General features: G+C 44.1%; 3 protein-coding genes and 1 long non-coding RNA gene across 20 annotated transcripts in view; 3 read left to right on the top strand and 1 right to left on the bottom strand.

Moving 5' to 3' along the window:
• Positions 1–13,652, top strand: part of ARID4A (AT-rich interaction domain 4A) — a 53,364-nt gene extending 39,712 nt beyond the window's left edge. For 4 of the 11 annotated variants that reach the window (XM_052695526.1, XM_052695537.1, XM_052695535.1 and 1 more), the window contains 5 exons: positions 546–761; positions 4,416–4,562; positions 5,588–6,938; positions 7,835–10,913; positions 12,971–13,652. In XM_052695526.1, coding sequence (XP_052551486.1) covers positions 546–761; positions 4,416–4,562; positions 5,588–5,691 — 467 coding nt within the window. In that variant the 3' untranslated portion in view covers positions 5,692–6,938; positions 7,835–10,913; positions 12,971–13,652. Of the gene's footprint in view, positions 1–545; positions 762–4,415; positions 4,563–5,587; positions 7,437–7,834; positions 10,914–12,970 lie in introns of those variants that run through there. The other 7 variants (XM_052695533.1, XM_052695527.1, XM_052695530.1 and 4 more) reach the window with 7 other exon arrangements.
• Positions 13,653–13,764: 112 nt separating this feature from the next.
• Positions 13,765–19,574, bottom strand: TIMM9 (translocase of inner mitochondrial membrane 9). 2 transcript variants are annotated; one of them, XM_052695551.1, is made up of 4 exons: positions 19,456–19,574; positions 16,612–16,680; positions 16,193–16,288; positions 13,765–14,279 (listed from the first exon to the last, which is right to left on the bottom strand). In XM_052695551.1, exons 2-4 carry the CDS (start codon positions 16,648–16,650, stop codon positions 14,145–14,147), a joined length of 270 nt encoding a protein of 89 aa, XP_052551511.1. In that variant the 5' UTR covers positions 16,651–16,680; positions 19,456–19,574; the 3' UTR covers positions 13,765–14,144. The 2 variants fall into 2 exon arrangements, with proteins under 2 accessions (XP_052551511.1, XP_052551512.1); XM_052695552.1 differs by having other exon boundaries at positions 16,612–16,675; positions 19,456–19,564.
• Positions 14,248–16,322, top strand: LOC128086682 (uncharacterized). The gene is made up of 2 exons (XR_008209475.1): positions 14,248–14,354; positions 14,492–16,322. It is a non-coding gene; the product is annotated as an uncharacterized LOC128086682 (long non-coding RNA).
• Positions 19,133–27,869, top strand: part of KIAA0586 (KIAA0586 ortholog) — a 64,655-nt gene continuing 55,918 nt past the window's right edge. For 4 of the 6 annotated variants that reach the window (XM_052695523.1, XM_052695522.1, XM_052695521.1 and 1 more), the window contains exons 1-9: positions 19,582–20,030; positions 21,129–21,208; positions 21,905–21,977; positions 23,010–23,076; positions 23,908–24,085; positions 24,453–24,686; positions 24,960–25,128; positions 26,563–26,683; positions 27,555–27,699. In XM_052695523.1, the coding sequence (XP_052551483.1) occupies positions 19,733–20,030; positions 21,129–21,208; positions 21,905–21,977; positions 23,010–23,076; positions 23,908–24,085; positions 24,453–24,686; positions 24,960–25,128; positions 26,563–26,683; positions 27,555–27,699 (1,365 nt within the window). In that variant the 5' untranslated portion in view covers positions 19,582–19,732. Of the gene's footprint in view, positions 19,291–19,581; positions 20,031–21,128; positions 21,209–21,904; positions 21,978–23,009; positions 23,077–23,907; positions 24,086–24,452; positions 24,687–24,959; positions 25,129–26,562; positions 26,684–27,554; positions 27,700–27,869 lie in introns of those variants that run through there. The other 2 variants (XM_052695524.1, XM_052695525.1) reach the window with 2 other exon arrangements.

Here is a 27,869-nt window from a genome sequence, read left to right as displayed (position 1 = left end):
TTAGATCCAAACTGAAGAGGCTGAATTGAATGAGTCAGTGTATTTAGGCACTACAAGAGCACTGTTAAAGTTTTAAAATATCAAGCTAAAATAGTAATTATCTGACATAGAATATTCAGGCATACTTAACTGGTTATGTGGAATATTGTAATTATTGTGGGAATCCAAAATATTTGCATACTGTGTAGCTTACGATTTTCTGTTTCTCGTTAAAGCTTCTGTGCTGTTAGTCATGTTTTAGAAGTGTTTCAGGTTTTTAAAGCAATTTAGTAAGTACACAAGCAGTGTAGAATATCTACACAGTTGTGTGTTACCTGCTTGTTTTTTGTTTTTTAAATGAAACTGTTCAGTGTCTGTTTTCAATTAGAATCCCAAAATAGGAGCCAAAGGCACCTAGTGAATCTGATCCTGTTTTTTCCAGTGTGCATTTTGGAATTTTCTGAGCAAGAAGCAACTGGTCTTTCTTCATGATTTTTCTGACTACAGCTACAGCTTTAAAACCTTGATCATTTTCATGAAATTCAAATACATTTCTCTTACTGCAGGACAAAGCAGTGACAGTGAAGACCTCCCTGTCCTGGACAGTTCCAGTAAATGTACTCCTGTAAAACACTTAAACTCATCAAAACCACAGAAGATTTCTCGATCACCTGCAAGAGTGATTTCACCTCACATCAAAGATGGAGAAAAGGACAAACACAGAGAGAAACACCACCACCAGAATTCTTCACCTAGAGTATACAAGTGGAGTTTTCAGCTCAGTAAGATTGTTGGGTTTTTTTGTTGTTGTTGTTTTTTTTCAATATCAACCAAAATTGTGAAAGACAGACTTTCTTGAGGCATTGCACCTTCGGTATTTTAGAAACGTTTCAGCAGAGCTTTTGGAGTTAATCCTTAAGTTTCACATTTATGTTCACTACTGTTTCATTTAAAATAATTATAAATTCAAAATTATCCTTTTTTCCCGTTTCACTGAGACAGGGGAGGTTTAGGTTGGATAGGAGGAGGTTTTTCACCCAGAGGGTGGCGAGGCACTGGCACAGGTTGCCCAAGGAGGCTGTGGATGCCCCATCCCTGCAGGCATTCAAGGCCAGGCTGGATGTGGCTCTGGGCAGCCTGGGCTGCTGGTTGGTGACCTGCACACAGCAGGGGGTTGGAGCTGGATGAGCACTGTGCTCCTTTGAACCCAGGCCATTCTAGGATTCTATGATACCCCTTCCCGTGTTTCCCTGTTCACTTGATCCCAGATAATTTTTGGCCATCTTTCAGTAAATTTGGAATTATGAAGCCTCTGTCCACTGGAATCCCAACTCTCCTATGCTCCTCAAAAAAATGAATGTAACCAAAAACTGAGGTTTTAGAATCATAGAATCATAGAATCACCAAGGTTGGAAAAGACCTAAAAGATCATCCAGTCCAACCGTTCACCTATTCCCAATAGCTCCTACTAAACCATGTCCCTCAATACAACATCCAGTCTTTCCTTGAACACCCCCAGGGTCGGTGACTCCACCACCTCCCTGGGCAGTCCGTTCCAGTGCCTGACCACCCTTTCCGAAAAGTAATACTTCCTAATGTCCAGCCTGAATCTCCCCTGCCGTAGCTTGAAGCCATTCCCCCTGGTCCTATCACTAATGACACGAGAGAAGAGGCCGACCCCCAGCTCACTACAGCCTCCCTTCAGGAAGTTATAGAGAGCAATGAGGTCTCCCCTGAGCCTCCTCTTCTCCAGGCTGAACATTCCCAGCTCCTTCAGCCTCTCCTCATATGGCCTGTGTTCCAGACCCCTCACCAGCTTTGTCGCCCTCCTTTGAACACGTTCCAGGGCCTCAATATCTTTCTTGCAGTGAGGGGCCCAAAACTGGACACAGTACTCGAGGTGCGGCCTCACCAGTGCTGAATACAGGGGAACAATCACCTCTCTGCTCCTGCTTGCAACACTGTTTCTGATGCAAGCCAGGATGCCATTGGCCTTCTTGGCCACCTGGGCACACTGTCGGCTCATGTTCAGCCGAGTATCAATCAATACCCCCAGGTCCATTTCCTCTACGCAGTCCTCCAGCCACACCGCCCCAAGCCTGTAGCGTCGCCTGGGGTTGTTGTGGCCGAAGTGCAGGACCCGGCATTTGGCCTTGTTGAAACTCATCCTATTGGCTTCAGCCCAACTCTCCAGCCTGTCCAGATCCCTCTGTAGGGCCTCGCTACCCCCAGGCAGATCCACACTTCCAGCCAATTTGGTGTCATCTGCGAATTTACTGAGGGTGCACTCGATGCCCTCATCGAGGTCATCAATAAAGATATTGAAGAGGACAGGCCCCAGCACCGACCCCTGGGGAACACCACTCACAACCGGTCGCCAGCTGGATTTGACTCCATTTACCACCACTCTCTGTGCCCGGCCCTCCAACCAGCTCCTTACCCAGCCAAGAGTGTATCCATCCAAGCCTTTGGCTGCCAGCTTCTGCAGGAGAATGCTGTGGGAGACAGTGTCAAAGGCTTTGCTGAAGTCTAGGTAGACCACATCAACAGCCTTTCCCTCATCCACCAGATGGGTCACTAGATCATAGAAGGAGATCAGGTTGGTCAAACAGGACCTGCCCTTCATGAACCCATGCTGGCTAGGCCTGATCCCTCGGTCACCCTGCACATGCCGCATGATCTCCCTCAAGACAATCTGCTCCATAACCTTCCCTGGCACCGAGGTCAGGCTAACAGGCCTGTAGTTCCCCGGATCCTCCTTACGACCTTTCTTATAAATGGGAGTCACATCGGCAAGCCTCCAGTCTTCTGGGACCTCACCAGTCAACAAGGAGCGTTGACAGATGATGGAAAGCGGCCCGGCTATCACCTCCGCCAGTTCCCTCAGCACTCTTGGGTGGATCTCATCTGGCCCCATCGACTTGTGGCAGTCCAGTTGGAGCAGTAGGTCTCTGACTGTTTCCTCCAGAATCACGGGGGGGTTAGTGCGCTCCCCAGCCGAGATTACCAGGTCAGAGAGAGGAGTATCCTGAGGATAACTGGTCTGACTTTTAAAGACAGACGTAAAGAAGGCATTCAGAACCTCTGCCTTTTCCTTATCCTCAGTAGTCACATTCCCAGCCTCATCCAGCAAAGAGTGGATATTCTCCTTTGTCCTCCTCTTACTGTTAATGTATTTATAAAAGAGTTTCTTATTTCTTTTCACCCCAGCGGCTAGGTTAAATTCAAGCTGGGCTTTTGCCTTTCTGATTTCACCTCTACATATCCTAACAACTTCCTTGTATTCATTTTGAGTGGCCTGTCCCTCTTTCCACAGGCGGTAGGTTCTCTTTTTCTCCCGGAGCCTCAGGAACAGTTCCCTATTCATCCACGCCGGTCTTCTTCCCCGCCGGCTCATTTTGCAGCTCAGGGGGACTGCCTGCTCCTGCGCCCTTAAGACTTCCTTCTTGAAGAGCAACCAGCTCTCTCGGACCCCCTTACTCGCTAAGACTGAATGCCAGGGGACTCCCCTTATTAGTCCCCTGAACAATTCAAAGTCCGCCCTCCTGAAGTCCAAGGTAGCAATTTTACTATTCCCCCTCCAGGCTCCACCATGAATCACGAAGTCTATCATTTCATGGTCACTCTGCCCAAGACAGCCTCCAACCTCCACATCTCCCACCAAACCTTCCCTGTTTGTGAACAGCAGGTCTAGTGGGGCAGTTCCTCTCGTGGGCTCTCTGACCAGCTGTATCAGGAAGTTGTCCTCTACGCGTTCCAGAAACCTCCTAGACTGCTTCCTCTGTGCTGTGCTGTACTCCCAGCATATGTCAGGGAAGTTAAAGTCCCCCATGAGGACAAGGGCAGGCGACTGTGCAGCTTGTGCCAGCTGCTTATAGAATACCTCATCTGTCTCTTCATCCTGATTTGGAGGTTTTGGTGGAGTGGTCAAAGTATTAAATTGCAGTTCAGGAATTGAGACTGCTAAAATCAAGGCTGTGATTGAAGAGGTGGGGATTAGAAACTAGGATGCTAAACAACTATTTGCTGTATCTTATCTTGGTTTTTCATTATAAATATAGCTTAAAATTAAAATTGATAAGGAGAGTTTATTGAGTGTTAGATACCTCCCTCCTCTCCCTGATGTGTTACTGTGTAAAGGATGTCTTGTTTAAAGAGTGCATCTAGCAGGAAGAGTGGAATATCTGCAGTGTAACGTTTCCTCATGGGCAGCATGATTCTTACTTGTGTTGCCTGCTTTAAGGGCCTTGGATTGGGGGAATTTGCAAGAAAATTCCTTCTAAAAAGAAAATTGTGTGAGTTTTGTTATTCTAAATTAGGCATGTGCCTTTTTGGTGTAGTTGAGAGAAGCAAGTGTTGTCTTCAGTGCTCCATCTTGTACACTCGAAGAGTTGCGTTCGTTTCTTTATCACCTCCTTTTTCTTCCTACTTTTAAGATGAACTGGACAACATGAGCAGCACTGAAAGGATCTCCTTCTTACAAGAAAAGCTACAGGAAATCCGAAAGTACTACATGTCTCTGAAGTCAGAAGTGGCCACCATAGACAGGAGAAGAAAGCGGTTAAAAAAGAAAGACAGAGAAGGTAACGTTCAGATTTACTTTATGGACTTAAATGATCTCCACAGGTCCCATCCTGCCCCTATTATCCTGTGTGATTCTGTGTATGCTTCCCCTGAGATTTTCAGCATTTTTCATGAGAATACAGAACCTGAAGCAATTATTGGACAGCATTCTGGGGGAGAAAAAGTGGTATCTGTTATCTTTCATATATGTACATGTTTAGAAAGTGTATCTTTGACTTTCCAGAATGTGAACCTAGCAAAAACATTTACTGACTGTATTATAATTGTCCTTTGGAAGTGTGGAATTTCTTGGGAAATCATGAGGATTAAGAAGGGAAGATTGAGGTTGGAAGTCAGGGGGAAGTTCTTTGCTATGAGAGTGGTGAGGTGCTGGAACAGCTGCCCAGAGAGGCTGTGATGCCCCGTCCATCCCTGGAGGTGTTCAAGGCCAGGTTGGATGGGGCCCTGGGCAGCCTGGGCTGCTGTGAAATGTGGAGGTTGGTGGCCTTGCATGCGTTGGGGGGCTGGAGCTTCATGATCTTTGAGGTCCCTTCCAATCCTTTCCATTCTGTGAAATCCTGTGATGTCCTATAGCCTCCAGGCAGATTTTCTGCCTGAGATGTTTTGTGAGATGAGAAATTAAAAGCAGTGACCATATAATGTCAGGTTTAAGGAAGATTATGTAGGATAATTTAAAATCTAAAATGGAAGAGCTCCTCAATAATTTAGTTATTGAGTCATTAGGGGGGATTGGAGCTTCGTGATCCTTGAGGTCCCTTCCAACCCTGGCCATTCTGTGAGTCTGTGTTTTGAGTCAGCATAGTAAACCTTCTAATGGATTGTTGCAGTTGGTGTGTCATGCAGGAAGGATAAGGTCACTCATTGAGTTTATGTGAGTATAACAACGGAAGGAGTTGCCAAAAGTTCACACCTGTTTCTGCAATACGCCAAATCTCCGAGGTCTTTTTAATATGTATTAAGTATAGGCACCTTCATTCTCACTTGTGCTTTCGTCATCTGATTCTGACATGTTCTCTGTCTTCAGTGTCTCATGCAGGAGCATCCATGTCATCTGCTTCATCAGACACTGGAATGAGTCCATCGTCGTCCTCCCCTCCACAAAACGTGCTTGCTGTAGAATGCAGGTGATACACGTTGCTCTGCCTTGCCAGCAGCTTGCTGCCATGGACTTCAATCCTGACATTCAGCCACAGAAAGCACTCGACTGGTTTGACATTGCCAAGTATATCCTGTACACACTTCCACTGCTGGACTGTATCTGTTCTCCCCTCGTTCCCTCTCTTTTGTTGTTGTTGTTTTGTTCTGTTTTTAAGTTACCGTTTGGAGAAATTAAGCTCATTGAAGGTCTGTAGGCACAACGTGACATGCTTGTCATCGTGTTTGTTTCTGTTTTGTTTTTGTTAATGCAGAGCAAGGGCACTTATCAAATTTGAAAAGTTATGTCCAATGAAGCATTCAGGTGTTCTCGGGTAACCTTAGAGAAGCAAGTGCACCAGGTAGAGACATCAGAGTATTATCCAAATGAACTGAGTAACTGCTGCACTTTCACCGAGCCGTGGTAACTCGGTGAGTAGTTCCTCTTTGTGGAAGCACTTGCTATACAGAACTGCCAAAGTACGTGTTCAGCAATGTGCCCAGTTTTAAAGGTGTAAATGGGACAAAATAAATTGTGAAAGGAAGTGTAGTTGACTGAAAACTACAGTTGTAATAAGTCTTCCACTTTTTATAGGATTTTTGAGCACACAATTATGCAAATATTTTAATGTTTATTAATGTTTACAGTGGAATTGTGAATAGGTTTTCAGTGGACTATCTTATCCCTTGACAAAAATATTTTGTCTTTTTTCTATGTAATTTCAGAGTTTTTATTTTGTTACAAAAAGACGAAAAATGAATATATAACAACAATGAAGTTATTTAACAAGATTTCTAAAGCTGAAATTTTTGTGTAAAATAAGGTATCTTGCAACTTGTTAAATATATTTATTCAGACATTGGATGTTGTATTTTTATGTATTTTTTAAAATATTAATAAAATTGGAAAAAAAAAAAGAAAAAAAAAAAAAAAGCAAGCAACCAAACTAGGTTAGTTCACTCTTTTGATAAAACACAGCTGTCAGTTCTGGCTCTCACAGGAGGATTTACCCGTGCCTGCATTGAAATGGGTCCGGCTCTGTGTCCTCCACCACGCAGATCTGGAAGCGGGCATCTGGATTCGACTCTGACTTTGGTTGGAAAACTTTGGCAGTCCTACTCACCTTGTTTGGAGGAACAGAATCTGTTGGGTTGCCCTTAAGATACTTTGTCGCGAGTTCTTATGTTTGCTATGCTGCCGAATGAATTTCTATCTCCCAAAGTTGAGATGCAACCATAAGGTAAAGCAACTTTGTATGCTTTTGTCTGTGGATTGTCCCACAGACAGATACAGTTTGTAAATAACTCTTCCAAAACCATGTATTTAAAGCAGTTTGCATATACATTATGTATAAAAGCAATTTTTTATCAATTTTTTTATTCATGTTTGTACATTGGAAGGGGTTCTTGGCCCCTTTTTCTGTGTTTAATATGCTGTAGACTAATAACATAGATGCTCTAGACTGTATATCGGGATATTCTGGTTCACACAGCAGGAAGTCAGAACGAAACACTAGTGATGGAGTAGCATTACTAAAATCAATGTTTCTTGAAATCTCATTTTACAACATTTGTCAACTTGTGATTCCAATTCCTTCCATTTTTGCAGAAAATTAAAGAAAAAGTACTCTTGTAAATGCACTTTTTCTGTCTTTTCTTAAGCAAAGCAGAACTATTTCAATGTAAGATAATTATGGAGCTCAGTAGACAGCATTAATAAAGGCCGTGTTTTAAACATAGGCTTTACATTCTATTTTTATTGAAATGATTGTTCTTGTAAATGCCTGGGCTTACCTAAACAGGACGATCAATCTGCCTGAGTGGTTGTGAAGACCTTTTTCCTGAGCTGACTTACTGTTACTCTTACATAGCTGTGAATAAAAAGCAATACTGATTTCAAAGGAAATCACGTGGGTCACAGTTCCTCAGCTCACCTCCCACGACTGCTATTAGCAGAAATTGTTCTATTCCAATAAGATCAGTTCTTACTTTACACAGGTCTCTAACTTCTGCCTACAGATTGCTTGATGTCTCCAGCAGACGTGCACACACTCAGCATGTGTAAGGCCATGGATGGGCTCTCAACTGTCTGTATTTCAGCACAGAGGTTCACTTACAGCTTCTCCTTATCTCTTAGGAATGTTTACCTGCTCACATCAGCCCAGAGCTCCTCAGAGCCCTGAATTCTGTGACTGTCCCAGCAGAGAGCTGCACAGCCAGGAGAGGTGGATGACTTTCTGCCAAGCCTGGAGCACGTCACTGCCTTCCTGCTTCTGTCTCTGGCAAGAAGGACAGCAGGTAGCTGAGATTATTCAGTGGATGTTTCAAGGAATGTTTTTAAATGCCTGTAGAAACTGTAGTGAAAAGAGCATTATATAATGTGGAACTACGCTGCTCTCAAATTGAAATCGACAAAAAACTCTCCAAGGTCTTTTATTTCTAACTTCACAATCCCCTCATTTCTGTGTTGTTGCCATAAAGCAAACTCCAGAGTGCCTTTTCAGCGCCTTCAATTATGAATGTATTGAATTGGGATTTTTTTTTATTTTTGTTTTAAGAGACGTTTGCAGGAGCAATGAAAACCAAAGCACCCTCTTGGCAGACCTCCCTGTTCTCCTGCCTCCTGATCTCCAGGTTGTGTCAAGATGAGAAGCACGACTTCCAGCTTAGCTGGCAGGTGAAATAAATTGCAGAGGATGATGGAATCAAATACTCTTAGAACTGTTAGAAAGAGCTGGGCTCTAGGAAAATTCAGACCCTCCCCTGCCACCTACTGTTGATAAGAAAGCTGGCAGATTACTTCAGGCTGTGTATTAGCAGCTAATCTGAACACTAGAAAGCAACGTAAAACTTGCATGCAAGGACAGACAGTAAGAAAATGTTTGTATCCTTACTTCTTTTAACTTACAGTTGCTTTTTGTGAACGTGTCTATCAGCTCTGTGTGTACTGATGACTTTTTGTTTTTTCTAAGGTGCAAATTAAGCAACACGTGGTTTAATCTGCTCATTTCTGATTCCTCCTCGCATCTGAGACACCTCTTAATCAGTGCTTCTGTCTTTCAGAGATGTTGGGACAATAATAAAGCATTATTTCAAAAGAATTTAAGTAGGATTACCGTAATAATTAAAAGCACAACAAGAGCAGGTAAGTTGCATCTTCCTGAAGCACTGTGTTTGACTTTCACAGGGAGCAGCACAGACCTTAAAGCTATGGGATGGTAGAGAGGAAAAAGTGCAATCAGTTCTTCACTGTGTTATTCTGTGCAAGCTGCTCTCAGATTGTAAATTAATTTTGATACACAGTGACAGATGAATCCAGGCAGCAATTTTTGAAGCAGGTTCATCTGTGGGAATGGCTACTAGAATTGCACACGATGGGTTTGGTGGGGAGGGAAGAAGGATCCGTGGATTCTGAGCTCACATCTCTGCTCAGTGCTGAGGGCACCTCCTTTCTGCAAACGGCTTTGTCAGCCAGATGGAATTTCACCCTGACAAGTCAGTGTCAAATCCTTCCAATAAAATGTTCTTTTCCCTGTTAAAAAAATGTTCTCTGCTTGTCTGAGGTGGTCAAATTTCTGAGCAGCATTTACTGGAATTCTTTTACAGCAGAAAGTCTGAGAAAAGTGGTTCTGCTCTTCTTAAGAGCGGGTTTGGTTTGATCACTTGAAACAAAGCTGACAGGTGAGCTGGAAGAGTGATTTACAAGCTGCAACAAAAAAAGGACTGTTAACAGAGGTATGTTGAGCTGTTTATTTCGCAGTGCCCTTTGCATTTTGCAGATACTGTGCACTGAAACCTCAGTTATTTTTAGGTCTCTGTACTTGGATTTTATTGTTTGCTGCAGTTTGCAGGATAAAGGCTACCTCTGGAGATGGAAGGAACATGACAGAGCAGCAGAACCAATGGGGTGCTGCCAGAGCCTGACTGTAACGTCAGGGCTTAGAAAAAAAGGCTTTTTATAATTAGCTCACACTTAGCAAGCTATCACCCTCAGATTTTGAGCAATTCTGTCATTCTGCCATGTTCTCTTCCTCCAGGTAGGATGGTTTGTGAACACGTCCCCGGAGAGTTTAAAATCATTCACTTTCATTAGTGACTACCTGATGACCATTATTTATTAGTGCTTGCTTGGTTTGGGTTTGGGTTGGTGTTTCTGGAGGAGAAGGGGGGAATCCATGAGTTCCACAAGGATTTACTGTTCTCATCCATTGCTCTGGAGGAATATATAAACTCAGTTTTTCTTTTTTAAATGCAACTGGTCTCAAAATGTACCTACTGTAATGTGCTTTGGTGGTGGATTTTCTGAGTAGTCACAGCCTGATGATGAATTTTGCCATTTAAAGAAAACAGAGAAGGTAGGACACTTAGCAATGCAGCAGTTCACCATGGCTCACCCTTTCTGGCTTCGCTACCTTCCCCGTTCTGCACTCTCAGCAGATGTGTGCAGTTACTCCTGCTGTTTCCCCATGTTTCAGAGCAGGGCTGTGCTGGCTGGTGCTGCTGTAAGTCTGCAGCTCCCTGTGGTTTGTATTGTCTGTTGGCTTGTACTGACAGCTTTCAAAGGTGAAAATATGTCTGTCTCAGTTTTATGGCATTTGGCTTTCATTTAGCATTACAGCTCACTATGACAACACAGGAGCGTTGTGAACCTTACTTACTTCCTCTGCAAAACATAGTTTGCCAGCATAGAGAATCAGCACAAGAGGCCCATTGCAGCTGTGCAAGCCTGCAGGACATTTAGCAGCAGTGCATTTGCTTGTATTGAGCCATGCTCTGGACAGTTATTACATGGTGTTGGCTCCATCTCTCTATTTCCCAGGTTTTCAGAGTCACCCAGCAGTATTTCCATGCAGCCCCATCAGTTTCTTCAGCTATTTCTAAACCACTTCATTGCTAATCCCTCATCTGGGTACAGCTTGACCCAATTTGCCACCATCCTGCTAGCTCTGCTGATTGTGTAAGGAGGAGCAAGAGAAGGCATTTATATGAAATACATTGCTTGCGTTTTGCAAGGGTGACTTATCCTTTTTAACAAGCCACTTGTTCACGTGTGCACAGTCTTACAGCCATTGTTCATCACACTGCTCACTCTTTAACCCTTTCCCTTTTCACTTTATCACCAGGTGGCTGTGCTTCATCCCAGCTCCTCCTGCTGCCTGCTCCGCCCTGAAGTGTAACTGGCACCACCCCACGTCTCCTGAAGACAAGAAAAAGCTGTAAGTATTTTGTTTATTACTATAATTTTCCTCGTGTTGCCTACAGCACCCTAGGGAGGCCCTGCAGGGCTCAGAGGCTCTGTTCTCTGCGGAGATAAGCGGGCCTTGCTGTGAAAGCATGGCAGGACGGGTAGCCAACACCCCACTCCTCACTGATAAGGTGGTTTGGAGTGCACCTTGGGGCTGAGGAGGCTTGAAATGAGGCAGCAGTGGCTCCAGGTGTGTTGCTGGAGCCCTGGCACACACACAGATGCAACACAAACTTGGGCAGAAAGAGGGGCAAGGCTCCCTCGCTCTACACTCCAGTAAGGGCAGGATCTGTCAGATACAGAACTGGATTTCTGCTTTGATGATTTGAAATCTGTCTACTCTCCCCTTCACACTGCATAAACAAACGTCAGCAGGGAGGCACGCTGCCTTCCTGTGTACAGTAAGCGTGCCTTCCACAGCACTCCTCTTGCTTTCTACCTGCAGTCGGTTCCAGCTTTCTGAGCTCAGGTATCAGAGTGCAGAGTGTCTCCTTGCACTGAAGTCACAACCATGCTCCATTTCCTGGCATTCAGCCTCTTCTTTGCCCTTTGCCCCCAGTTACAAGCCCAAGCACTCAGCGGGACTTACAGAAATTTGGACCTTGCTCTTATCCCTGAGAGCAAGGCTTTGGTTTGACCTTTCCTGTTTGATACGTGCTGACCAGTAGCTGCAGTGTAGCCTTCTGGTTCAGACACCTACCTAAAGAGGAAGGATCTCTGTTCTTGTCTCTGCTTCAGTGAGCATTGCCTCTAAGACGTGGCCATTCACACACCCAGCCCCACCAACCCAGCTCCAGGCAGGCTGCACAGATACTGCATTGAAATATAGGAGAAGATGGCAACCTTTTTTTCCCCCTGGATAACAGTTGGTTGAGGTGGCTTTAAAGCTGCAGTCCAAGGAAATTGGGGAACCTGAAAGTAATTTATTAACTAAGTCTCTCTAATACTTGCCTAACCTTCAGTACAATAAACTCATTTTAACAAATATTTACACATCTCCTTACTCCCCCAAGCCACAAAATGTGAGGGAAAAAATGGTTTTTTAATCCTCTCCACCCTCAAGGAGTTTGGCCCAAAGGACACGAATGTCCTGCACTCCCATCACCTGAACTCTTACAGTCGCTCTTCTGACTGTTCTCTTTGCACACTTGAGATGCAATAGAAAAATAGGAGCATTTCAGTGATACGTTGTCTTCAAACATTAACAAAAAGGCTTCTAAGTAAAGCCTTTAATATCTGATATGGATATTTCTGATGGCCAAGAACATCTGTGGTTCAACTGTAGAAAACAATCTGGATGTTACAAGTGTGTTATTCCTTTGGAAAAAAAATAAAACACCAACCAGGCCATTGCAGACTTGCTGCCTTATTTGGGCTCTTTTTTAGCCTTTGCTATTTTAGAATTAGCTCTTAACCATCTCCAAGGGAACAAGGCACGGGGGGACGTAGGAAAAAGCAGTGATGTGGATACTACAAAACACGTCAACCAGAAATTAGAACGTATTTATTTCTTCCACCTTTGAAGTGCATAGAAATGGATCTGTGTGGGGAGCTGGGGCAGCTTTAAAGAGCAGCAAGCAGAGTGGTTCCAGGTGGAAGTGGCAGGAGTACTGGCTGCAGTCAGTGCCTTGTGCTCCACACCCTGGACAGCTGAACAGTAGGAAAGGAGAGCAAACAAGAAAAACAAAGGGCAGGATTTTATTTTATTTTTTTTCTTTTGTCACTAATGGAAGTCGAAAGCTATAAGGAAGCCAACAACAAAAAAGCATGTGGGCTGGCCCCCTGCCATTTCTGCTCCTTATTGCTGCTTTTCTATCTAACAACTGCTATTTCATGTCAGCTGCCAAGTTCTGCTTCAGCCTTCGCTGCTTGGTATTTCAAAATCTGTATGGTAATCCTGACATCCAGTTCCATTTGTTAGTGTATTTTATTAGGAAGAACTGAAGTCAAACGTGCCTGTTAGCTATCAGGGCATCACAGTGGTTACTGCTGAAAGTGCACAGTGTTTTTCTCTATTCTGTATTTCAGAACACAGCTATTGGGTAATGAAATAGCAGCAAGTTGTCATTCTGCTGTACTAGCAATCTGACTGTGGGATCTCAGCTATCAAGATCCTTTCAAAAGAAGCAGTGTTTATTCCTGAGCCAACAGCACATAATCAGAACGGTTTTCTCAGACTTTGCTCTGCACTCAGTCAGCAGCAAATAAAAAGGCATCGCCTTGTATACATGTATTCACACTGAACTGTGTGAATGCCAACAGAAAGGAGGAGCCTGCCAGCAAGCTCAGTGCTTGGAGCACATCGTGCTTACAGCCAGCAGCAAAGCCAGTTTTGGAGGATCACTGGGTCCCCCAGAGGGAAACAAGGAGCGTAGAGTCGTTGCCTCTGGCAAAGGTGCTGCTATGACACGTTATTGTCACTTGTGAATGACCTGGTGAAGCATAAAGCCAATGTAACCTAGGGATAAGTTGGCAGGCAACCCTGCCTACCTGAACTCATTAGTTACAGCAAATGACTGCTGCTTACAGTAGCTCTTAGCTTGATGCTCTAACAGGCTGCAGTCAGCACTCCAGGACACTCAGAATGATCTTAAGGCTCTAAGAGAGCAGCTGGCAACGAAACAAAAGTTCTTCCCAAGTTGAGAGATGTAAAACGTTGGCAAATCCCTACCTGCTAAAACCAATCCATTAATTAGTTATCTACCAAGCAGCAAAGAATGAACAATACTCCATAGGAGGATGATGAGGAATGAAACTGCAACCAAAACATGGCTCTCAAACAGCGTCCCAAATGATCTTTGGAAAAAACATACATACAACTGTATGGTTCCATTTACTTTACTTGAATTAAATTAAAAAAATGTATTTCCATATTACACTTCTTTTGCCTCTGAATCAGTCCTGACAGAAGAAAAAGTATAACTTTCCCATCCTCTTGAAATTTAAACATAGTAGTCTGTGGGCCCTGAAGAAAAAATTGCTTTATTCCACTGTAGAATGGAAAAGACCTCAACAAGAGACTCTGCTGTCAGACAGCACTCTCTAACTCTTTGCATTGCCCTCCACGGCTTCCAGTTTCCAAACACACCTACAGCAATCTCTGGAGTTGCTGGACATGCACCCTGACAGCAGGAAATCCAAAACGTGTTCTTGCCCAGTGAACACTGGCACTGCTCGTGAAGTCTGAACAGAGTGCTCTTGTCTAACGAGGTTGGCTGAGCAGTCCTGCTTTCGCTGCCAGAGCTTCGTTCTGCTGAATGTGATACTCCTGAAATCTCATGGAGATCCTCTGTGTCATTTTCAAATACTTCTGTAGGCAGTGTTCTGAGCAAGTTATCTGGAGGAAGAGGAAAACAGCTTCAGAGAGTGATGAAGACGCCCTCCTCAGCAGAATCCCAAGTGAAATAGTCAGGTATATAATAGGAACTGACTACATCTCATGCTCTGTGTTCAGACCTAACTGTTCAGTCTCTCTGTGCAGTAGAAAATGGGAAGCTTAGTTTTTTGAGGAATGCTTGAAATGTCTTTTAATTTCATTCTCATAAAAAGGCCTTCATGAAAAACATCTTGGAGCCAGGAGATGTTAACACTTCATCCTTGGACTGCTCTTGTGAAGTGGAAGTACACAAAGGATTTTATTTTGCAGTAAGTACTAAACCTGAGAAAGGTTGTGTTTGTGATGTTTCCCTCCTCTCTTTCTGCATCCTGGTTTGCAAACACTAACTTTTGACAGCCAGATCTGCTCTACCTGTGTGGTAGCTCAGGTTAAGCTCTTTTTTTGACCTTGTTCCTATTAGCTCTAGCAGCCTGGTTCACCTTCCCAGGACAGCACCTGAAGTGCTACCAGACAGCTTGCTGGATAGGGGACAAACACCAGGGCCTGTTCCACAGCTGCTGTCATGTTTTCAAGGGAGGGCATTTTATTTTTTCTTTCAATAATTGTAGAGAAAAAGCCACGGGATCTATTTCTGAGTTACAGTTCTACCAGTCAGATATTCAGTTCCAAACCTTTCAATCACTGTAGAAGTCATCACACTTAAATACAAAAGATGAGCACCTTGCATGAGTACCAGAAAACCAGAAATTGCTTTAATGCTGCTCAGTATAAAGGGATGTGGAAAGCAGAGATGATGGAAGAAAAAAAGATAACCTGCAACTGTACATCCTCTCCATTCTACTTTCTCTCTCCCTGACCTGGCATCAGTTACAGTAAAACCTGTTCAGCAGGAGTTAAGTCTGACTAGGAAACAAATGCTGTTGGATTCTAGAAGCACCCCAAGCCACATCTCCCAGAGGGTGTGGTGTCTGTGATGCCCTGCCTGGGGAAGCCTAGACTTGTAGTGAAGAGTGCAGTATGGAATGAGGGCAGCAGCTGCTTTTACAAATGCAGAATCTCCAAGATCCACAAAGGCATTTATCTTCATTCTTAAGGAAGTACGACTTTAAATAGGAAATTAGGATCAGAGCAGACCAGTCATCCACTCAGACCAGTATTCCATATCCACGAGGGCCACAGCCAGATGCTTTGCAAGAAAAGCATCCTGCGTAGCTCGAGCAGCTAAAATGAGCTGGTGAAAGACAATGGCAAAACCTTATCCAGAGTAATTCTGACACCTGCAATCGAGAATGTTCCCAACAAAGCAAATGCAGAGAATTATCATGGGAACAAAGGATCTGTCTTGGGAAGCCAGGAGAGCTTGGTTTAGTGCAGCAAAACAAAAGCTGAACGGAGAGATGATTTCTGCCTGCACTGAGGGACAGCTGTAAAACTCTAAGGAGGCAGCAAATGCTAAAACACAACGCAGGTTTAAATCTTTGTGTGTGGTTTAGGTGGTTTTTGGGTGTTTTTTTTTCCTGGTAGCAGGAAAGCTGGAGTTAAGCAAAGCTATTAGACTTTTAACCAATTATATTAATTACACCAGTCTGAAGCCTCCCAGCAAGCGACGAAAGGCCAAGGACAACATGCAACTCATGTGAGCCAGAGCCTTTTCTTTTGGCAGATGGGTACGTGATGGAGCTCCCTGCACTGCAGGCAACTGGACTGAGCAGCCAGAGCTGTGGGGGCAATAGATTTCCACCAGCACACCTCCCTGCTCACTGCATGCCAGAACACTTCCACTCCTCCAAAGACAGCTGATGAGCTTTTCAGCTAACTGAAAGATCCAAACTGTCCAAATCGCTGCTGAAATTTGAGTATTAAACAGAAATTCTGCCTAAAGGTAATTAAAAGCATAGGAAACATTTACATACCTCTTCTGGCTTAACTTCTCTGGTGGTGAAATCCCTTATACAATCCATGAAGCAATTTTCTGTGATTTTATTATATGTTCCCAGGAACTCCTTGAACTGCATTAAAAATTGAAAACACCATTAAAAAATATCTCTGTCTCCATTCATTTTTTTCCTTATGCACAGCTCCATGAGCTGCTTGGTGATGGTGACATTCAAAGGACAACTCATCAGAAAAAACTTACTTCCAGCACCAGATTCAGCACCAAATGCTGTTAGTGCTTAAAAAGGCTCAGTGCTGTATGGGACAGGTGTGAGTGTTGCTTGATAGAGAATTAATCTCGTCCCAGAGGACAACATAGAGAGGTTTTCCTCCTGCCCCATGCCCTGTAGCTTTTGCTCTATGTGACAGATGCACCACTCAAGAACACAGCACTCACCTGCTTGATCTGATCAGTTTCTGATATTTGTCCAGCCATATTCTGCTCTCTGTGGTTCTGTCACCTGTTCTGAAAATCAAAGTTGAGTTCTACACAAGAAACCATACACACACCACAACATTTTTGAAGAGAGCCAAGCTGTACGTGTTCCCTAAGTGTACTTAAATGCAATGGTCAGCAAACTTTCAAGCCACCCACATAAAGTTTTCTGACTTGTATTCAGCTAAAAGAATATCCAAGATAGTTCCAGATGTTGAGTTCATTCCAGATCTACCTGCTAACTGCTGTCCTTTTAACACTTTATAAGCATTTGGAACAGCTGAAATGACTACATGGGAGGGTGGAGAAAGGTGTGGAATGTTTATAAAGGCTTTCAAATACATGAAGTAAAACTGGAGTGGAGGAGAAGCAAGCAGTAATGTTATCTAGCCTTCTAATTCAGTGACTTGAGCTGTCATTTGCAGAAAGAACTGTAAGGCAAACAAATATAAACCAGTGCCAACTCTGAATGAACCAGCATGGATCAGAAATGGATGAATGGATTCAGTGCAGCTGCATTCTCACCAAACACTTCAAGTAGAGGCAGCGTTCTGGTCACTGAATGTAACATGTGAAATTCAAGAAATCGTAACAAATTGAGGGCAGCCTCAAAGAAAGAAAAACAGACAAATGAAAAGGGAAGAACGAGCAGCCAGGGATCCAAGAATTTAAGCAAGCATCCTTAAGGGTGGCTCGCATTCCTCATCTAACACCATAAACAAGTTAAAGCTTGAAAGTACACCTCTAGGCAGCCTTTAAGAACAGTGAAAGCATGTCCTCCTTTCCCATGCTTGACACATTACCCAAGGCCTATCACCCATGGTAATGTCAGTTAATGTTACACCTTGAAGAGAAGATGATCCTTCAGTTTTATTCACAGTAACGAGTGGAAGAAAAATCAGTGCCAAACTATAATGACTTTGTGAAGAAAGCTCCTTCAGCCCTCTAGTGAGTGCAACTGCTAATTACTGTGAACAAGAACAAAGTGAGTTATTTCTACAAGAGAAAGAAGCAATTAAAATAGCACTGCAGAGCTGCTGCAAGCATGCAGCCACCCTCCTCCTCCCAGTAGTGGAACAAGGGTAATATCTGCCTCTTAAAGTTACACTTCATTGCTACGTGTGTAGCGATAGAATTGAGGGACTGAAGATAAGGAGCACGTGTGGTTCTTGGGTTTAAGATCTGCATCCCCGTGACCAAGAACGCCTCACGAGGCAATGGATTACTCTGTTCTAAGAGAACCTACGAGATATGGTTACTGAGAAGCAAAGCATTGCTGAGGCTATTGTAACCTCTCACTTGTTTTAAGAGAAGTGGACACAAATGTCATCTGGGAGAACTGCTGAAATGAGGGCAGTTCTACTCTCCCATTTATCTGTTACAAGAGAAAAAAAAAAACAGTGAGAATGCTGCCAATCCACTTTATGTTGATGATTAAACAGACAGCCCGAGCCCACAAGGTACAGAAAAGACTTTTGTCCTCTCCCATGCACCAAAAGTTAACAGCTCCAGACCCTCCCAGTGCCTTTCTCACACTCAGTATTGCTTCACTGTGTTTGCTTACAACAAACCTGAAGTTTTCCTCTTCTGTCACTTGTTTGGCAAGCTTAAGATTATGCCTAACTGAGCTGCAGCTCCACAACGCCTGTACACTTGCACTTGGGAAACAGCTCTGACTTAAGACAACCTAATGGCACCATCTTATTTTACATGTCTGAAGCACCAGTCCCTCTGCAGCTACTTTGTGCAGCGCAGGCAGTGAAATTAGATGGCTTTAGTGCACATCTTGGTGCGTGGTCAAGGACCATTGGTGACTGCAAAGCCACACTTGAAATCATGTGGATCATGAGGAAAACAGCAGGAGCTGGGAGGTCCCATCTCAAAGAGCCCCAGTGCTCCTCCAGATGAGTTGTTACATACCAGAGAGATGTTCTTTTGAAAAGAAAACTGAGCAAAAGCAGGGAGCTCAAGAACCATACAATGGCTTGGGTCAGAAGGGATCTCAAAGATAATGTGACCGGAGCAGGATTAATGGGACAGGCAGGGTTACCAGCCACTACGTGGGGCACCAGCTCAGGCTGCACGGAGCCCATCCATGGCCTTGGGCACCTGCAAGGATGGGGCACCCGCAGTTCCATGCAGCAGCGCCAGGGCCTCTGAATGATGAGTTTCCCCCTGACACCTAATCTGAATCTCCCCTCTTTAAGGTTTAAAACCACTCCCCCTCCTTCTGTTATTATCAGACGTAAGAAGTTGTTTTCCCTCCTGCTTAAAGCTCTCCGTAAGCACGGCAAGGCCTCAACGAGGTCTCCTCGCAGTGACAGGGCAGCAGCGATTCCCTAATCTTGACTCAACAGCATCCTTTCCCATGGAAACAAAACAAGCTCTGTTTCCCTCTTCCCGCCCAGCCCTCTCGCGGAACTCGTTCCTCCGCTGTCTGTGGCGGCGCAGCTCTGCCCCCTAGCGGCGGCATTGTGCAACGCAGGAGGCAGCGAGGCGCCCTGACGGGGCCTCCCGGACCGCCCGCACTGGAATGCCATCCAACAGACAAGAAGCGCTCCTCCACGCGCGGCCTGCCGTTTCAGTCGCGCCAGACCTGCCCGATGCCTGCGGTTCCGCGCGCTCCGCGCCCGCGCTCAGGTAAAGCTCCTCGCTTTTCTCCCACATCCCTCAGCTCTCCCTTTCAAGGGCACCTCGCACCCCCTGCCCGCGCGGCCCGAGGACGCGGTCCTTCCCCGCCGCTGAGGAACGCGACTCCTCGCAGCTCCCGCTCCGCGCCTTCCCGCCGCCCGCGCGCGCACTCACCGCACCACCACGAGTCCGGGCCGCGCGGGGGGAAGGAGAGACTCGGCTATCGGCCCGCCGATTCGACAAAAAGCCCCGCGGCGAATCAGGGAGCGTGGCGGGCTCGCCGATAGCTTTACCCTGTGGGCGGTGCGCGACAGGAAGTGCGTCAGAACGGCGCGCCTGAGGGGGAGCGGGCGCCGTTGCTATGGCGGCGCTCGCAGCCGGCCCTGCCTCGCGCGGCCCGTAGGGCTCGCCTTTAGAACACCGCCGACCGCCTCTCCGCTACGAAGCCTTCATGGCAGCGGAGAGCAGCTCCAGCACCAGCTGGGACTCGCTGAGCAGCCTGACGGCCGGCGATGTGCTCGTTCGCTCCACCGGTGCCCACGGGGCGAAAGGCTCTGGAGGAGGCGGGTGCGGGAATGGCGTTGCCGTTTGTGTAACGCAGCTCCGCGAGGCGGTTCCGTCTGGCCAGACGAGCGGTGTGGCTTTGGGTCGAAGGGAAACGCCGTGCGTGCCTCCGGCCGTGTCATTGTCATCAAACAGGGATTCGAGCTGTAGTGTCGCCGATGTCACGCCCTGCAGCGCCGCACCAGGTATTCATTTGTTACATTTGATTTGTTTTTCGTTTGTTGGACAAATTCAGGTTAGGTTTCATCTACTTAAGATTATATAATCTACTGTTTTCTGTTACAGAGCATTGTAATTTTGGAAGCCCTGCCTGTGCTCTAATATTATCAACATCAGCATTTTTACAGTGCTTTTCCAATGGTTGTGTTTATTTTCTCAAAGTTCTGTAGCTGCAGCCTTTGATTGGTGCAGAGCTCCTCTAGCAGCCCCCAGTCCTCGCTGTAGATTCTTAGTGTTTAAAAAGCATAGAATCACAGGACGTTCTGAGCTGAAAGGAGACCGCAACCATCACTGAGTCCAACTCTCAGCTCCACACAGCACCACCCAAACCCAGTGTCTGAGAGCAGTGTCCCAAGGCTTTCTGAGCTCTGGCAGCTCAGGGCTGTGTCCACTGCCCTGGGCAGCCTATCCCATGCCCACCACCCTCTGGAACACAGCCTTTCACTAACCCCCTTGATCCTCCCCTGATGCAGCTCCACGCTGTTCCCTCAGATCCTGTTGCCATGACCAGAGAGAGAAGATGCAGTTTCCAAATCAGAAAAATTGTAACCATCTGTGTGAAAATGATCTCTGGTAGCATTCAATAAACCATTTCCATTTTATAAGGTTCAGGTAGATGACTGTGGTCATAGAATCACAGAATGGCCTGGGTTGCAAAGGAGCACAATGCTCATCCAGCTCCAACTCCCTGCTGTGTGCAGGTCACCAACCAGCAGCCCAGGCTGCCCAGAGCCACATCCAGCCTGGCCTTGAATGCCTGCAGGGATGGGGCATCCACAGCCTCCTTGGGCAACCTGTGCCAGTGTCTCACCACTCTCTGGGTGAAAAACTTCCTCCTGACATCCAACCTAAACCTCCCCTGTCTCAGTTTTAAAACATTCCTCCTTGTCCTATCACTATCTACCCTTGTAAGCAGCCGTTCCCCTTCCTGTCATTTGTGTTATGAAAGTTGTTATATTTAGATATATATCAAGCAGAGAACAGACTGAAATTTGAGTTAATCAGGGGACAATGAAAATACATTGAAGATCATTTGAACCACAGTAAAATTGCTTTTATTTTAGGAGCCTGGAGTACTAAGGGTCACCCAGAACATTTGCTTTTAGTGGAAGATCCTGTGGAGGCCATCTTTGTACCACAGATGGTAAGAAAGTCACTGTTGCTTCCCACAGCCCTGAGCTGAGAGATCAGCATTTTTCTCTGAAAGTTTCAGCTTCTGTAGAAGCACAGCAGAACTTGAGCTCCACTTCTGCATGAAAAGTACCCAGTTGCTGCCAATGTGATATGCATGCTGAAGTGTTTGGAGGGGATTTATTTACTGTATTGCTGCTTGTTGCATAGTTAACACCCAGGTATGTTTTTAAATTTTAGTGCAATTCCCCCTCTGAAAAAGCTGTTGCACATTTCATAATATTCATTAGTAAAACCTAAAGGTTCGTGGTTTTCTTTCTTACTCACCTCATAGGTATTGAAATAGACATTGATTTACATAACCTACTTAATATTTGTGATTAGAAGGTTTATTTTCCTTTGATTTGTTCATTGTGTCTTCCATAGAATGGAGGCCTGTCTGTAGGGCATTCAGTCTGTAATGAGAATTATGTTTTTAGCTTCTATCCCTGGAATGTCGTGGAAATTATTGAGTGCAAAGTCCTTGTGGCTCTGTGATAGTGGGAAGCCTTAATGTATTTTGTTCAGTGTGTTCAGTGACTGTGTTACTGCACTGTGGAGTCACTTACACAGCTGTAAGTGTATTCAGCAGTTCTGTCTCCTTGTGAAAATCTGGCCATTGATACTGCAGGCTTTGATGTGTGCTTTTCGACTGTTCTTGTTTTTGAAGGATTATCCTAAAGAAGCTGCAGGTAATCCTAAAGAAGCAGGTCATTCACCAGAAGACAGCAGGAGGCCTAAAAGTAAGACAAATCAATGTACTGCTACAGCTCTTTTTCCATAAGACTGATAGAGGAGAAGCAGGCTTTGTTTCACAGATACTTTTCTTCAGTGTAGAAGTTCCTGACTGCAAGTATTCAAAAAATGGCTTTGATTAAAAATAAGAATAATAAAGATAATTGTAATTTATATTTTTAAATGTTGCAAACTTTTACTTTCTGTCTTTTTGTCCTGTGGATTGTGTAGCCCTTGTGATGAAGTGGGACTTCTACCAGCACACCAGAAACTTCGAGATTCGTTTTGCTAATTGAACTAATTCTCATTTCTGCATGAAGACTTTCTATATGTGTTTGTTTATTTGTTTTGAGGACCTTGTTTGTGTGTGTTTTCCTGTTGTGAGTAATTCTGCTTCATGTCCTTATTTTCTGTGAGCAGCCATGAGAAGAGTTTTTGACTTATAACAGTCTAGGAAATACGTTGTGGATGCCTTTTCCTGTAACGTCTGACTGTGCAGTCAGTTTCACTCAGATTTGTAGTTTTTAAAAGGAAATACATCTCTGAAGGTTTTTTGGCTGGATGGGGGAAAAAAGCAGAAATGGCTCCCTTTGCTTAAAGCAAGAAGCAATGTTTTGACTTCCTCTTCTATGACTCGGGGAGGCAGCAGCTGTCTGGCTTAGCAGCACGTGTGTTCTACCTGCCTAAATAGCAGCAGTGAAACAGTGAACCCATCACATCTTGGACCAGTTTCACACAACTTGATAGTTGTTTTTTCAATTATATTTATCTCAAGTTGAAATGTGCAGGGTTCCATTGCATACATTGAGCTCAAGTTGCCATTTACATGACAATCTTTTTCAAATTTTATTAGGATAGGGTGATGTTGTCATTTACAGAGCATACAGAAATTGCTTTTATTAATACCAGCATTCAATACTATGTAAAACTGTGTTAAATGAAATCTACCTGTTGATTCAATAACTCTTTGTGTCTACTTGTAAAATGGGTGCTTTGTATTAGTTAACCTGACAAAATGTGGTTTATGTCCTTCCACACAGATGATGTTTTAATTTCTCGGTATCCTACTGGCCAGAAAGAAGCATTGAGAGCAGCATTAAAGCAAAAGTAAGTCTGTGTTGTTGTACCATTCTGTTTTTATGTTAATAGTAGGTACTTCCTCAGTTTCTGCCAAAGCAGAAGAGGAGTCAGCTCTTTGAAAGGGTAGATAACTGCAGGACAAGGGGAAATGGCTTTAAGTTGAGGGAGGGAAGATTGAGCTTGGATGTCAGGTGGAAGTTCTTCGCTATGCGGGTGCTGGAACAGCTGCCCAGAGAGGCTGTGATGCCCCGTCCATCCCTGGAGGTGTTCAAGGCCAGGTTGGATGGGGCCCTGGGCAGCCTGGGCTGCTATGAAATGGGGAGGTTGGTGGCCCTGCATGCAGTGGGGGGTTGGAGCTTCGTGATCTTTGAGGTCCCTTCCAACCCAAGCCGTTCTGTGATGATTCTATGAACATGTAGGCTGTCTTTAAAGACCATAAAGCGGATATATGCTGTTCATCTGTAGGCTGGAAGTCTTCAAGATCAAATATGATATAGTAGAGCTTTGCTACTAGCATGCTGTTCTTTGCAAAATGCAACTTGTTAAACATATTCTTTGCTGTGGTCATGGAAATACCACATGGAAATGCCTTTTTATATTGAAACTGTAACAAAGAATCATAGAATGACTTGGATTGGAAGGGACTTCAAAGATCACCTGGTTCCAACCCCCCTCCTGTGGGTATAACCCTGAGAAACCTCTAGTGTCATACCAAATTATGGGAATAATATTATTTCATGAGCATCAAAAGCTTCATGGAGTAATGCTTATATAACTGGTGATTCTGGTGTTAAATGGGGGAAAAGAGTGGATTTTAAGAAAACAGTGTTATTTACAGGACCTTGTTTGTTTTTACAGAACACGAAGTGCTCCTGTATTTAAGGAGGTGAAGGTGCAGCTCTTAGGAAATGCCTCCCCTGAAAGAAAGGAAGGTGTTGGTCAGGACCCCAGGTCAATGCACAGGGAAGCTGATTCTGCAACAACCATTGCAGCAGCAACTGCTGCTGCCATTGCTACCACTGCTCCTCTTCTTAAAGTGAGTCAGCAGCTTGTGGTAATGGTAGTTCTTTGCCCACTTTGAACCAGTAGATCTTCTAAGCAGACTTGAAGTGATTGGTGGTAGAACTGAATATTTGCTTACTGTTTTCTGTGATCTCAGACAGTTGACCATCACAGCAGAGACAACTGCTTGGGGTCTGGCTAAATGGGATGTGGCTGCATATGGATGGAGGCCATTTGATTTATCTCTCAGAAGAATTTCATAGTGCTGTTAAGCCACCAACATTAAAGCTAACTGATATTTTGTCTGTCTTTTGGGAACCAAATCACTCCTTGATGATGGGGAGGGTGTCGTGTTCTGTTCATGCTTGCAGCAAGGTTTTTTCTTTTTTCTCTTCTCTTAGGTACAAAATGATTTGCAAGCCAAAGTTAACTCAGTTTCTACATTACTTCACAAGCTACAGGAGACTGAGAGGCAACTGCAGCGTGTTGCTGAACAGCAAACAAATACAAAGACTCAACATGAGAAGCCCCACTGTCATGAAAGAGTCAATGAGCTTGAAAAACAGATGAATGCTTTTATGCTGCAACGGATTCACCATCTGGAAAAGCTGCAGGAGCATCAAATGAGTATTCAGGTATCTGTGTAAGAAGGCAAAGCTTTTGTTTAAACATTTCTTCTATATCTCGGTGTTAATGTTATTATCATCTGCTTTTTAAAACTTGAATTATATGTTGATTATGGAAATTTGGGAGTTATCCCCACTGTTATGCCTTTTGTTTTTTTTTTTCCCCCTTCTCAAGAATCATATCAAAATCTGATTTGTATGATTACATGGCAAGTATTCATGTGGGGAGTTTTACATAGGAAATGAATGGAAGCATCAGAAATTCACTGTAATTTCTCTCAGTCTCATTTCTTTAGCTCTGCTGTCAACATGGGTGGCTTGCAGCAGACTCACATGCCTTCTTCTGGTCTCGTGACAAAACAATCTGAGAAGGCAGAGCAGCAGTTGCTTAACAGTGGAATATCATCATCTCAGAAGAGTTTTTTTCCTTCTGGTGGTCTGCCTACCCAAGGTGAAGAAAACTTATTATATCTATTTTTCAGTGTTAGTTTTGCATTGATTTTGATTTACTAGTACTGAATAGTATATACCATGTTAGCAATGAGAAGGAAATGTTTCTTCTGTAAAAATGGTTTTTGCAGCATAACATACATTTATTAAAATGAAAGTGAGATTTTGGCACTTACTAACTGCATAGTCTGCATCAAATTAATTCCATCTGGGGAGGCAAAGACACTGTTTGTTCCCCCCTCCTCTGAGCTGTTGGTTTGATGGCACGTATGGACTTGTGTTCAGAATAGTTGAAAATATGTCTGGGAGAGATCATGGTTGGAAATAAGTCAGCTGCTCTTAACCAACTGAAGACTTCAAGATAGGCTGAGGGAGCTGGGCTTGTTCAGCCTGGAGAAAAGAAGGCTGTGGGGTGACCTCAGTGCAGCCTTCAGTACCTAAAGGGAGCCTACAAACAGGAGGGAAGTCAAGTTTTTGAATGGGTAGATAACTGCAGGACAAGGGGAAATGGTTTGAAGTTGAAGGAGGGGAGATTGAGGCTGGGTGTCAGGGGAAGTTCTTTGCTGTGAGAGTGGTGAGGTGCTGGAACAGCTGCCCAGAGAGGCTGTGATGCCCCGTCCATCCCTAGAGGTGTTCAAGGCCAGGTTGGATGGGGCCCTGGGCAGCCTGGGCTGCTGTGAAATGTGGAGGTTGGTGGCCCTGCCTGCAGTATGGGAGCTGGAGCTTCATGATCTTTGAGGTCCCTCCCAACCCTGGCCATTCTGTGAAATCCTGTGATGTCCTATAGCCTCCAGGCAGATTTTCTCCCTGAGATGTTTTGTGAGATGAGAAATTAAAAACAGTGACCATATAATGTCAGGTTTAATGAAGATTATACAGGATAATTTAAAATGGAAGAGCTCCTCAATAACTTAGTTATCACTGTCTGAATAATTTTTTTCACACAAACTCATGCACCAAGTCCCTGGGTTATAGCAATTAAAATAGCAAGTGCAAAGCAAATATATTGATTTACTGCTTGACATCAGTTTAGTGGTATGGAACTTGTTTTTGAACATTTTATCCAGAAAAAGTAAATTGTCTTTTTTTCAGTTGGTTGTATTTAGAAGAATAATTCAGGACTAAAGATAGATCCAGGCATGGACAAAATGTCTTTTAGTATCTTCATCAGAGTTCTGCTTCAGCCTTTTCAATGCTGTCACGTGTTCTCTTTGTGCTGTGAGTTAAGGAATAAATGAAACCAGATGAAGGAAGAACAAATCTGTAACACTGTGGACTCAATTGCTTGCCATGGTTTCATTCATGTGTTTTCTGACTTTGCTAATGTAAAGCAATCATAGTAATATGGACTAGTGTAATGCTTGGAAAAGAAAAGAGGTACTGAAATCTATTGAATGAACTTAATGGTACTTGTGACTATTTTTTCCTGCCTTAGGTGATGGGAGACAACTTGAGCATCTCCCAAATCCTCAAGTAGCTCCATGGGGGCAAATGGAGTCTTCTGAGAAGACAACATTGACCAATGATAAAATGAGCTGGCATTCTGAGATAGAAAGGTAAACAAATGCCCATATCCAAAATTGAGGACGTGTTTGTTGTTGTTTGTTAATTTTAATGAAGTTGAGAAAGATGTGTGAGATGGTGGTGGTGTGAAAGAGTCACTGCCTTGGCTCTTGACTCCAACAAAGCTATGTTTGAAGTAAAACACCAGAGCACAAGTATTTGCATGAAGCTTCTGTGTCTGGTCACACTGCGTCCTGAAGGTAGGTGGAAGCTGGCTGGTCAGAGCAATTTGTAACACCATTCTCAGAGGTCAGTAGGTATCACTTGGAGTGCTTTTTTGTCTTCTAAATGTAATTCCTGTACTGCTGTGGCTTCAGGAGTAGCAGCAGAAAGCCAGCTGTGCAGGCACTGTATTAAAATTGAATTCTCTTGTCAATGAGGCTCCAGGCTGCTTCTGGAAGCTATATGAGAACTGTTAGGAAGGAGCAGCATCAGTTTCTAAGCTTCAGGTTAAGCTAAGCTAAGTTTCTAGGCAATGCAGTCTGAAATGTGTTTTCCCTCAGGCAATGCTTTGACAAAATTTCACTAATATGTGAGAAACAGCTACAGAAATAGTCTTATTTATGAAAATATGAATTGCTTTAAACTGGAAGGTTTTTAAAGTTAAAATGTTGTTCTGCTAGGTCTGAATTTTAAATGCAGTTTCACGGTTACAAATTCAAGGATGCAGCTCAAAGTGCTGAGTGATAAACAGAGGAAACTCAGTAATCTGTCTGTAAGCTTAGGGGAAAAAGCAAATTCTATTCTGCACAAGACCTTGATATTCCTGCATTTTAAATCCATGCTCAGTGTGGAAGTCAGCGATTTCTTGTGGGCCACACAAATAGCTGTGAAACGTACAATAGAGGGTATTTCTCCCATCAGGCCTACTGCTTTGCAGACAGACCCGTGCCCTGCTTATGAAAACTCCTCCCAAAATTGCAATTCAATTGAGAAAACGGTGAAAAAAGCAGATGATTTGCTTCAAGTTCTTGGCCAGTTGAGAAAAGAGATGCACGACGTGCTACAGGTAAAGTTTGTACTCTCAGAATGACTGGAGTTTCAGAAAGAGACATAAAAAACGCTGAGAACTTACAGGTCTTATCAGTAAAAACGTTTCCCTTGCCTCTGCCTTTGTAAGAATGTAGTTTTCAGTGATTTGAAATATTGAAGGTTTTTTTTAGTGTGTGGAAGGAATTT

Source organism: Tympanuchus pallidicinctus, unplaced genomic scaffold (assembly GCF_026119805.1).
Source record: "Tympanuchus pallidicinctus isolate F22 unplaced genomic scaffold, pur_lepc_1.0 scaffold3, whole genome shotgun sequence".
Lineage (NCBI taxonomy): Eukaryota > Metazoa > Chordata > Aves > Galliformes > Phasianidae > Tympanuchus > Tympanuchus pallidicinctus.
The sequence above is the reverse complement of the archived record's forward strand: the minus strand, read 5'-3'. Positions and strand labels throughout refer to the sequence as shown.